We start from the raw sequence: 12,728 nt of genomic DNA on the forward strand, positions 1-12,728 counted from the left end.
TATATTTAGTATATCTTTCTATTCACTTTCTCTTGGTTGGAGTCTTTGTGCCTTGATTCCTATCAAGCCTATTGATTTCCTTCTAAGTAGGATTCTTGCTGTATCCTCAACTATTTGAAATGGTAATTTATTTTATTTTATTTTATTTTATTTTATTTGCAGTACCAGGGGTTGAACCCACGGATGCTCTTCCTCTGAGCCACATCCCCAGCCCTTTTAAATAAAAGAGTCTCACTAAATTGCACAGGTTGGCCTCAAACTTGTGACCCTCCTGCCTTAGCCCCCAGAGCAGCAGGGATTATTGGCGTGCACCACTGCACCAAGAAATCTGTCATTGTTTTGCTGGCTGCCTTTAAAAGCTTTTCAGTATGTCTAAGTGTGGCTTTACTTTTAAATTCCCTTTCCCACCTCATGGTATACATTGTGCTTTCTACATTTCTGATTCCAGTCTTTTGTTGGCTTTAGAAAATCCTAAATTTTTGTCTCTTTAAAGTTTGTCCCCTATTCTTTGTTTCTGGAACTCCAGTTATTAGTGTGTTAGACTCTTTCATTTGAACAGCTCTTTCTTTTAACTTTCTTTTTATATTTTCTATCTATATGTCCTTTTTTATATTCTGAGTCACTTGGCTCCATTTTTGAATGTACTGATTTCTTCCAGTCTGCTGTTAAACTCACCATATTTGCGTTGTTTCCCACAATTCTTCATTTCTGAAGGTTTTATTTGTCATCATGCCTGGTTCTTCATAGGGTCTTATTGATATTTAGTTTTCAAGACTCTAGTTCTTTAGATATTTAAAATATCATCATTCTGTATGTAATGATTCTCTTTTGAAGTCCTCCATGGTGGCTTCTGTGGATTCTCACCTATGGTCTGTTGATCATAGATGCCAAATTCCTCTTTGGTTGGCATGAACTGAGGTTGTTTTGCACCAGAAAGGACTTGAATTTGCTCCTGCCAGGAGCCAAAGAGAGCTTTGTCTTGTTTGTTTGTTTGTGTTCCCATTCACTTTCCGCCCTGGTGATTTCCCTTACCCCCTGAGAGTTCAGCGTGCTTTCTAAATGTCTTTGGTCCAGGAACTAGCTATTTTGCAGCAGGAAGACCCTTCAGGAAGTGGAAGCCCTAACAAATTCTTTGGGCAGGGAAAAGTTATCACCGTTGGCTAAAATTATATTTTCAAGAGTATGTTCTGCACAGAATGGGAATTAAAATAAGCTAGATTTCTGGTCCCATAAAGAATGTGAACACTCAGTACACCAGGGGTTGATGGCTCACTTCACGGGAGGGCTGGACGTGGAGGTTTGGTTGCTTGGTACATCAAAGGGTCCATTTGTGATTGTTCATTTCTGATCTAGGAAAACAAAAAGGTAGCCAAAGCATTTTTGCTTGGAGACTAAACTGGGCAAAGATAAACTCTCTGGAGTTATGGTAATTTGTGGGGGAAAACAATTCCACTGAACAAAATCTGCTTTGTATACTTCCCAGGAAACACAATTAGATGCATTAGATGCATTTTTTTTTTTAGAAAACAAAAACAAACAAAAAACAAAAACAGAAAAACACTCTATAATCAAGTCTTTTAAAACTCCTACTATGTGTCCCTCATCAGCTCATCAGCCCCCTTTTCACTTTTTTTCAACCCTTAAGCCCAGTCTCCTTTCCCTTCAGATGCATTGTTCATTTTTCCATAAAGATGTAGATGCCACTGGAGGGGAGTCAAGGCCAGGCCTTCCCTCACTGACACCTCCTCCTTTCTCCTTCTTTTTTTTGGGGGTGCTGGGGATCAAACCCATGGCCTTGTACTTACAAGGCAAGCACTCTACCGACTGAGCTATCTCCCCAGCCCCATTCTTCTTTCCTACTTTTAAAGGACAAGCTCCCCGCTCACCGCCCACCCCACAAGTCACCTGTGCTCTGGCTCTCAGCCTTTCCTGTGCCCTCTAGGACTTTGATTTTCCTTGTCTCTGTCTCTTATGTCTTCAACCACTCCTGTTCATTGGTACGTTCCAGAAACATTTAAAACATGTTCAGGTCAGAACCATGGAAAACATAAGCAACCCTCCTTCAACTCCCCTGTGCCTTTCCTGTTACATCCTTTCTCTTCCCTCATCTTTCCAGTCAAGTTTCAAAAGAGTTGTCTAGAATTCCTGTCTTCATTTAATTTCTTTGTTTCTTCTTACTCATTCCCAATCTAGATTTTACTCCCAATGATCTATTGAAATTCAGACCATTAAGTTTTCATATTTTTAAATGTAGTCGACATTTATTGAGTTTTGCTCTTCTTGACTTCTTCATAACTTTCATCACACACACACACACACACACACACACACACATACACACATTTCTTAAACTTTATCTTAAAATGTCCGTTATAGAGCAAGAGGGTTGTGTTAGTCAGCTTTCTGTCACTGTGTCGAAATTCCTGAGGTAATTCATTTATAAGGAAGAAAAGTTTATTTTGGTTCATGGTTTTGGAGGTTTGGGTCCATGGTCAGTTGACTCCATTGCTTTTGGGTCTGTGACAACATAGTACATCAGTGCACGTGGCACAGGAGGCTGCTTACCTCAGTGTAGCCAGGAAACACAGAGATAGAATTGGGGTGGGGGTGACTGGAAGGGGCTAGGATCTGAATAGTATTCTTTAAGGGCATGCCCCCAATGACCTGACTTTCTTCCTTTAGGTCAACCAATGATGTTTAGTTGAATATCATTTATTTATCTTAAAGCCAACTTATTGTAAGATTATTGCTTAATGTAATAATTGCTATTACTGTTATAAAGGCACATTTTAGTATAAATCATCTTTATTTTTAGCTTATGTTTTTGACCTTTTGATTAAAAATTAAATGCACAGGTAAGTTATATTATTTCTAAAGTTTGTTTCAGGTGAGTAAACAGGGATTTTTAGTGTATCTGCTAGAAAAGGTTGGTGCTGGTCTGTTGGGATTCAGAATTTCAGCTTTGGTGGTACCAACTTATTCTTGGTGCAGAGACCAGAGAAACAACCCAGCACCAAAAAACTCCCAAGGGCCAACTCCATTGTTTTAGGAGAAGTTTCAATTTGCCCAATAGCCCAATGGTTCCTTAGTTCCTAGTTCTCATGTGAACGAACTATCTGAGTAGTAGGTATTTCCCACGGATTTTGTTACTTCTTTGTAAATATCACCCTCCCAGCATTAAGAGAGATTTCTCTTACATTAAACATTTTTTGAGTGAAGTTATTTTCTGGACATGGTTCTTTTTGTGGACAGTGCAGACCATGGACTCGAGATGGCAAAACCATTTTTTGGTTGTTGTTGGAAATGTTTTTTTACCTATCAGACAGCCTTCTACCCATGGGTCTCTTGTTTTCCTCCGTCTATAGCAAGACTGTCTAGTAACTTCCACAGAAAGGCCTGGCTGTGTAACGGGTGGGTGTTTCTGAAGAGAGGACCTCCTGTTCTGATGGGCACCCAGGGGATGTCGTGCATGTGATTCACAAAAGCAAAATGGAGGCTCTAGGGATGGGGTGTTTTCTCCCTCAGTCTTCATGGGAACAGCAGGGGCAGTGAGCACAGACACATGTCACCAGGGCCACCAGAGGAGGTGGATCACAGGGCAGGTTAATAGGGCAGAGAGATGTATGTGCCAGTCAGTGTGCTGTAGACTGCAGCACAACAGAATCAAAGGAAGCCAACCAAGATCTTCCTCAGAGTGTCCAAGGATCGACACCATCTGTCACCAAGGAGCTTATCAGATGCGTACAATCTCAGGACTCACCTCAGACCTTGCATTTGAACGACATCCTCATATGACTTACAGGTACATTATAATGTAAGATGCACCCCTGTTCTAACCCGCATTCAGGGCCTGGGCCTGCAGATCACCCCAGGGGGCCCCTTGCCATCCTGCTGGCCTGGGGTACTACTATCACCCCCCACCCCAACTCAGACTTTGTCACCTGGATCTTATTCATTTTCCTACTGGCCCGTCACTATGGGTCTATCTGTTTGCCCTTCCTCAGTAACTGGCTCTAATATTCTGTGTTCACCCAGGTAGTCCCAAGTCGTTGGGCACTGCCTGACTGACAGCAGGCTCCATTCAGAAGGCTGGTCAAGTCCATGACTGAACCAGCTCACACATGGTCCATACACCAGAAATTAAGCCTGAAATTCTTGGAAGGTTAGGTGTTTATTTTCATTGCTTAAGACAAGTTCTATAAGGTAAAAACAAAATACACAGGCTCAACGGCCTAGATATCAAACATCCACCTCAGACTGTAGCACTTAGGATTTCCAGAGCACTTGGGTTGAGGCACTTTTGTACCGAGACACACAGACTTTCCCAGGTGGTGGGGAGTGACCTGCTCTCTTGGGGATGCTGTTGCAGCTGCCTGGTGAGGTAGGGAGGAACAGCAGGAGACACGGGTCAGGACCAGGGTCAGGGCCCTCTCACGAGCAGATTGTCTGGTTGGTAGATGACACCGCCGCCTGTTTCCTCCTGTCACCCACCTTGGGACCATTTCTCGCCCGATAAACACCTTTGGCAGGAGGTGGGTGGGGAAAGGAAGGAAGGACCTGGCCTTTGCTCCGTGTCATCCTCTTTGGTATAAGGATGCATCCCCAGCCAGGGAGGGTTGGGGAAGGAGGGCAGCTGACACCCACTGGGGCGGGATCCTCACAGGTTCATTTGCTGGTGCTCTCCTGCTTCTCATTAGCAGGGAGTCACAGGCCCTCCTCGTGCCAAGCAAATGGCACTCTGCTTGTCCACCTTTTGGTCAGCCTCTCATCGGCTGGCACTCCATCAGGACCAATGTATATGACAAGCTTCTATCTCCAGCCTGGGGAAACACCTTAGAGAACAGACAGTTCCTCTGCACAGCCCTCTCCCATCAGTCACAGGCCTAATGAGGGGCTCCTACACTGAATTTTTACTCCTTATCACATAAGGACCCTAAAGCAGTCTGTAGACATTAGCACGTGCAGCCGCTGCGGGCTGGCGGGCACGCCTCAAGCACTCTCTGACTGGCCTCTGCATGCCCTACTCTCTTGGCTGCACCAAGACTTAACTCCTGGTCCAGGAGCCCATAGTGATCTTTGGGTTCAGAGATGACTTTTTGGTGACTGATCACCCTGGCTTGGGGAGAGACTCAGCAGAAAACAGCTGTTTATCAACAGAGAGTAAACCAGTTTCAGTCTGAATCAGTGATACATGGCGTGGGACTGGGGGACAGATGTCCTGTGGCCCTGGCTGTGGTCTGGCCTCTTGTGCGTTGGGGCAGCAACGTTTTAGATTTGTAACTTTAAAGGAAAAGTTCCACCTAGTGTTTTTGAAACAATACGGTAATCCCCTCTTATCCTCAGGGATACTTACAAGACACCCCTGCCAGTGGATGCCTGAAACCATGGGTGGTAATCGACTCTACATATACATTCTTTCATATGCATAAGTACCTGTGATAAAGTTTAATTAATAAATTAGGCTTAGGAAGAGATTAACACAAATGAAAACAAAATAGAAAAATTATAACAACATACTGTAATAAAATGTGTGGCCTCTCTATTGAAAGTCAAGACAAAATATTAATATTTTCAGACTGCAGTTAACCATGGAGAGCTGAAACTGGGGAAGATGAAACCGTGGAGAAGAGGAGACTACTGTACCCTGTGAGGGGGCACTGAGAGCCACTGTGACTTTCAGGGTGCTGGGAAGACAGTTTCCTCTGCCCGGTAGCAACAGAGGATGTTATTTTTCCAGAGAGCCAGCTTAATGAAGACAGTCCTTCAGCCTTGAGGGCAGGTCCAAGAGGGGCCTCAGCCATGATACTCAGTGAGCACGTATGTGCCCCCACCTCCCGGGGCTGATCTGCAAAGCATCTACTCTAAACCTTCCAGGGAGGCATTCAGATTAACAATGAGAAGGCGAGAAGGCACAGTGGTTTAAAGAACGGTCACCACCTACTTAATGGAGAGAAAGCAATTACACTTGTTCTGAAGACAGTTCATTAGTGACTCCACAAAGAGGTGACTTCACACCCTCAAAAGAGGATCCATTTGCAGGCTCCATGGTGACTCCTGACTTTGAGGGGAAAAAAAAAATCTCCCTGGCTCAGTGAAAACCAGGTGGAGCAGCTACAGCCCCAATCCCATCCCCACCCCACCCCAAAATGGACACGACGTTCATTCGGCTCCCAGCTCTGACTCCGGGTTCCCCCATTTCGCTATAATTCCTCCCCGACCCCCCCAGGGGGGTGAGAAGGGACCAGACCCACAACCCCTGCCCACTGACATCTCCTCAGCTCCAGGCACCTGGTGGGGCTGCAGGTAGAGCTGTTGCCTTTCTGCCACTTTAGAGTCCCAGCTCCGCATGAGCCTTGGGAGAGCAGCTGAAGGGAGATGATGGGGGAGGGCAAAGCCTCTTCTGTACAAAAGTGTGTATATCTCTGCCAAGGTCCCGATAGCATGATCTAGCTGTTTAACATCTGGTACTTGCTTTTAGCTACAAGTTGAAATATCAGGGACCCAATTTTTCAAAGCTAATAAGTATAATGGCGAATTCTGTTATATATGTGAAATAAACGTTCATATATATCACACGCGCACATGCGTGGCAATCTGAATATTACTGTGTACATTTGCGTCCCAGGAATTCGAACCTCAGACCACCCATTTGTCCATAAATATTCCACTCTACACTGTCCAAAAAAAGAAAACCCAACTGGGCTCAGCTGCCCACCCACCAGCGCCTAGAAGCCCGGCACAGGCGCCTCACACATGGCTCGTCTTCTCCACCAGAATGTGGTCTGTCGGTAGCGCGAACTTGACGGCGCCATCCTTCTCCCAGCCCCTGCGGATCTTGGCAAGTCTGCGGCTGAAACAGGGAAGGAGGAACAGGCCTTTGGCCAGGATGACCACGCAGGGGACCAGCAGCGTGAGCGTGAAGGTGGGCGGCAGGTAGAACTTGTAGCGGCTTTCCTCGAAGGCGCGGGTCCAGCCGTAGGTGAGCGTGTGCAGCGTGCTCAGCACCAGCGCCACAAAGCCCAGCGTGGACTGCGGGAGGAAAAGGCAGGAATGAGCGTCGGTGGAGGACCCAGCACTTCTGTGCGCTGGCCACCGCGAGGGGGCTTTAGGATTCAAGGCTGTGGTTTCCAGTTCCCGCCCAACCACTCAGCACAGGCACGAACTTAGAATTACTTCCTAAACTCTGAAGCATCACTAGCAGAAAAATGGGACTATCGCTTCTATGTTGAAGGTGTATAAGGGTTGGTTCATGCAGATTCAATGAGATAATGATGCTTCCCCCCAGTTGTGTTATCTGTGCCTCTGACAGCTGCCAGACAATTTTAGGTGGAATTATGTTCAAAGGAATTGAAAAACAGTTTAGTAGTTTTGTGTATATTTTAATGAAAAGTAACAAGTGTCTGCCAGCATACCAAAATCGTAATTTCACAAATAGCTGGTTTAAGTTAAGGCAGGGTAAAAAAGGAAATTGATTTTAGTTGACTTAAAGAGAAACACAAAGTAAATAATTTACAGATGGTACGTGGATAGGGCACCAACAGTTAAGGGGGTTCCAGGGACCTGTAGTCTGGTTATCTGGCACTGTACAGAAAGTCCCATGACACCAGACAGATTCTCTCAGTCAGTGTGGGCTGGTCCTTCACCTCCTGCCATGCTGAGTTATGAGCACCCCAGGTGGAACCCACTGAGCTTTACCCTTGGCCTGCGAAGAGTGATGTGGGGATAGGGGAGATAAGACCATTCCAGCTTCAACTGTTAATGGCCATCTTATACAGAACTCCACCCCTTGAGCCACAGGTGGGCTTTTGTGGGTCACTGACAGGTGTAACAAATGCCAGGAAGTGCTGATTCCTGCAACTTGCAGGAATCCCATGGACCACACAGAGGATGCAGATTCTTCCCTGGTGCTAGTTCCCACTGACAATGACCCCGTTCCAACAGAAGGTCCTGCCAGCACCCTCTTTGTGGAGGCACCAGAGTTGCAGAGATGGCTGGAAAGTGTTTTTTATCCCTGAGTTGATTAGTCTGAGACTGGTTTCAAATGTTTGCTGCACATTAAAATCACCTGGGGAAATATTAGTGCCCGCGCTCCACCCGCGGGAATTTCGATTAAATTGGTTTGGGGCAGGGCTCAGGCATCTGTTGTTTTTCAGAGTTCAGCAGATGACGCTAATATGCAGCCAGGACTAAAGCACTAATTCTGGAAACTCACATCACCCACATCTTTCTAACTTGAGGTTGAAAAGTCCACATGGGTCCCTGTGCCCATGAAGTTTGCCTGGGGAGGACTTGGACCTACCTGTTCCTTACACAAAGACCCTCTGAGGGCTTCTTGGTGCCTGTGTGCTGTGTTGTGCTTTCCTCCAGATGCGGCAGCAGCAAGAAGCTGCCCAGGCCTAGGATGGTGGTCCCACTAGCATTAGCATCTCCCTTGGGTGACATGCCCTATACTACAGAGTCTGACACATGTGGGCCCCTGGCCCCAGTCTCTAATCTGGAGAGGGATGGATGGGGCCCTGCACTGGTACAGCATGGAGATGCAACCCCCAGGCCCATCAGAGGCTGCCAGCTCCCCCTGTTCATACATTCTCATGCTCTGCCATCCCAAATCCCAGGATGCAGATGTCAGGAAGCCCTAACCTTGGGCTAAGGGTTCACAGCAAGGGCCAACAGCCAAAGGTCAGCCAATAACAAAGGACCTCTTTACTTCCCAATCCTGGTGGAAAGCCCAGATGATTCCAGTGAGTTCGTGTCCCTAAAATTCTCTCTCCTTGGGAGCAATTTAATAATCCCAGAATGGCCAAAGGAAACCCAAAAAGGGAGAGGGATTGTCACAGGGCAATTAATAACCCCCAAGCGAGGACCATTTTTATTACGTGGAAGCTTGTTAGCAGAAAAGAAACAGTCAGGTCCTCGGTGGCTCCTGCTGGTGCTCAATTACTACAGCAAGAAGGGTCTTCGGACAATCGCTCATCAAGTGGGGTCATGCTGTACTCTGTCATTATTTCAGGCAAGTGGCTGGAGTGAACAAGGTCATAGGAAGCTCCTCAAACTCTGAGACATAACTGAGGTGCTAAGAGCTGAACCTTAGTTTTTCTGTGCAGGTGAGTGGTTCCAACCTGGATATTTTGTGATGTAATGATGTTTAGCTGACTGAAGTGGAAACTAAGGCAGCCAAAACCTACACCAAAGCAACAAAACCACCCAAAGAAACAACCCAAAACTAAAACTTTGAAAACAGACTTGGAGACCAAAGGATAAATGCAAATATGATTTGCATTTATCTAATGGCTTTTAGGTAAACAAAGTATTACATTACATACCCAGGGGTCAGGCCAAGCCCACTGAGACCACAGCTGGTTTCTAAGCTCTGGTGGCTATGTGAGGGTACATGGCAGGGGAGGGAAATAGAGTCTGGTGGCTCCTCACTGCCCATGCTAACTTGACAGGAGAGGGTTGCAACTCTGCTCAAAAATCATTCAGTGAACCAGCCAGGCATGCTGGTGCATGCCTGTAAATCCAGTGACTCAGGGGCCCAAGGCAGAAGGATCACAAATTCAAGGTCAGTCTAAGCAACTTAGTGAGATCCTGTCTCAAAATAAAAAATAAAAAGGGCTTGGGGTGTAGCTCAGTGGTATAGTGCCCTTGGGTTCAAATTCAGTATACCCACCCCAAAAAAAAAAAAAAAAAAAAAAGTCATCCAACTATTATTGGGTGCATGGGTCCTGAGTTTACATATACTGGGCTTACATATTTCCAATGACCACATAAGTGAACTCAGGTACCAGGTGAGAAAGCAGAATCTCAGAGTCTGAGGAATTTGACTGATGGTGCAGGTGAGGGGAGGGTCTCGACAGGTCTGTGGTTTCACCTCCTGTGTTCACACCACCAGGGGGCGCCACACGCTGCAGCACATACACCTAGGAGTCACCCAGACTTCCAAATCATCCCTCAGTATCTGAGTTCACAGGTCTGGGGCAAGTTTGGGCATCCCTATTCTCCAGGAGTGCTCTGTGTCTTCAAACCTTTCTAATGGTGGTTTGCAGTAAGAAATGCATTTTACATTACTGCACAGGACACATGTATTTATTGCCTGAGTCAATGTAGCTGAAAACATCCTATCCTCACACCATGCAAAGTGCTCCAATGTTTTCTTTGTCATTCTATTCTATTTCACTTAGAAAATCCAGGGAGAACCCACTGAATGGAGGCATGATCCACTCCACATGTCTACTGTAGTTTGCAAACTCCAACCTGAACTGCTTTGATACCCACGGTTGAAGTCTCTTGGCCCCTATCTCGCTACCTCCAATCAGAAGACGGTGGTCAAGAGCCACCATGGTGGTGCATGACTGTAGTCCCAGTCTGGGGACTCAGGTGGTGGACATGATCCGCTCAGAGCAGGACACAGGCTGTAGACCTTCATCTTCCATGTTAGCACTCTTGGGAGACAGAGTAACTGGGTTTTGTGGGCACAGTGAAGGTATTTGATTTCCACAAATAAAATCCTGCCTTTTTACCCATCTGACCCCTCTCCCCAGCTCCTACAGTGCAGAGGGACTTTCATATTTTTATTTTGACTCTTCAATATGTAAAGCAGGGTGCGGCTGCTGGGGTCTCAGTCAGCTTTTGCTAACAAAATCAAATCCATAGGCTTTCTCTGGCAGCCAGAGCCAGGGCATGTAATCTATGGCTGCTTAAGGGAGCCACTTTCTGGTGAGAGGAGCAACCTGCGGTCTGTTTTAATTGTGGACAAGCCATGTACCCAGGATACTCCAGGCGGGAACAGGCAAATCCTAGATTTGAGTGTGAGACGCATGGGGATTAGTGGCAGATCAGTCAAATTCCCTTCCCTCCACCCTCCTGGCTAGCATGTGTCAGCTGTGAGCACTCCTCCAGGACTTCTGAGATGAGCGGAGCCCTGGAGATTCACAGACAACACTTTAAAAAACAACCACAACCGTTTTGTTCTAAGGTACGTTAAGGATCCCCAGTCACGAATAATTAATTGTGATTACATAAAAGCGGTACACTGTCACTGTCCCTGAGTCCTCGCCGCACAGGGAAGATACTGGACAGATTTTTTGTTGACAGCGGGGGTGGATGCCATGGCTGTTCTCTGCCCTGATCCAATACAATGGCGGGATCCAGCATTAGTCAGCACCTATCCACGGAGGGGGTGAGTTAATCCGCCAACACTGACCATGTCCTCTGAGTGGGGGACGGCGGCGGAGATGCCAGAGGAATGTAAGAAGTGTCTCCAGCTCAGCTGTGTCCATTATAATTGGAACAGGGCTCTGCCTGGCTTCTCCCTGTCTCATCCTGGGCCTCGTGTGATGCCTGGCATGCAGTAAGTGCCTCATAAATGTTTGCTGCCTGAACGGATGTACAAAGACCCTCTGCCACTGGCAGCCTTTCCCAGAGCACGCTCTGAAGTGGGCTGACAGCTCTGATAGCCTTCACCTGGAAAACAGGGGGGGAGGTGGCTCTCACCTTCCGTCGGTCTGGTTAACAGAGGAGGTGGTGTGTGTATGCCACAGTGTGCTGGGAATCTCTTAGGGAGGCATTTCCCAAACTTATTTGATGACAGACCTTCTTTTTCTTCTTCTTTTTTTGGTGGTGCTGGGGATATGGAACCCAGGGCCTCCTGTGTGCTAGGCAAGCACTCTACCACTAAGCAATACCCCACCCCTAACACCTCCTTTTCTCTGGATTTTCCCAGGAATGGTGTCCTTTGGGAGATGCTGTGTCTCATCCCTCATGTACAGTGATCCCAAAGCTCACCTCGCACCTGCCCTGTCTGTGTCAGAGGGTTAAAAGGAACAGTAGTCCCAGGTTGGAATGAGGGGGTGGCTTGATGGCCTGGGCTCACTGATTCACATCTACACCTGCACAATGTCCAATGACTGCATATCACAGAAATTTGTTTGGACAGTTAAAGAATGGTAGAAACTGAGAATGCTTGATCTGGGGTTCTCTGTTCTGTTCTTTTATTTTTCACAGGCCTCTACCTGGCTTTCCCTGATGTCATAAAAATGAGCTTGTCATTGGCAGTCCTGTGTCAGGAAGCCTGGAGGGTCCCCAGGGTAGGAAGGCCCTGGCATCTGACTGGGTGGAAGGAAGGTGCGGGGACAGGTGGGCTGGGGCCCACTGAGGTTCACTGATACAGAAGACACTACCTTACCTGTACAAAGCTGAACTCCCTCCAGTTGAGTGAGTTTGCGATGGATGGCAGAGAGGTGACAGCCAGCAGGGACAGTGTGCCGAGGGCCAGCACTCCCAGGGAGACATATATCTCCATTCGCCAGACTTCCTCCTCCACCCAGAGGTGGCTTTTGTTGGCCACCTGAAAGGAAAACCATGAACACAGTGACAAAGGCTGGTGCCCTGGGACGTGGGTGAGCCTGTGCTGAAAGAACAGGAGAAAGATAGCTGCTGCTGCTGCCCACACCCCACCTGACACCCAACAGGCGCCTGATTGTGTTCTAAGTGCCTCTCAGACATTATCAACTCTTTAACTTCACAACCATCCCCTGAGATGGAGATCACTGCAATCCCAATTCACAGATGAGGGAATGGAGACAAAAAGTTCAAGTCACTTTCCCAAGGTCATGGGCTCCTGGAGTCTTACACACAAGTTGCTCTGTCTGGGAGCAATCAACCAGGTAAGAGCAAGGAGCCAGAGAAGTCAACAAGAAATACACTTTGAGCAAAGCTACATCACATGG

At 47.0% G+C, this 12,728-nt stretch overlaps 1 protein-coding gene across 4 annotated transcripts in view; it reads right to left on the reverse strand.

Annotated features, from left to right (window-relative positions):
* Positions 1–6,128: 6,128 nt before the first annotated feature.
* The window catches only part of Steap3 (STEAP3 metalloreductase), a 39,176-nt gene continuing 32,576 nt past the window's right edge, over positions 6,129–12,728 (reverse strand). For 3 of the 4 annotated variants that reach the window (XM_047547734.1, XM_047547735.1, XM_047547736.1), the window contains exons 4-5: positions 12,185–12,346; positions 6,129–7,029 (exon numbers count right to left, since the gene is read on the reverse strand). In XM_047547734.1, coding sequence (XP_047403690.1) covers positions 6,748–7,029; positions 12,185–12,346 — 444 coding nt within the window. In that variant the 3' untranslated portion in view covers positions 6,129–6,747. Of the gene's footprint in view, positions 7,030–12,184; positions 12,347–12,728 lie in introns of those variants that run through there. The other variant, XR_007107961.1, reaches the window with a different exon arrangement.

The sequence above is a fragment of the Sciurus carolinensis genome, chromosome 3 (assembly GCF_902686445.1).
Source record: "Sciurus carolinensis chromosome 3, mSciCar1.2, whole genome shotgun sequence".
Taxonomy (NCBI): Eukaryota; Metazoa; Chordata; class Mammalia; order Rodentia; family Sciuridae; genus Sciurus; species Sciurus carolinensis.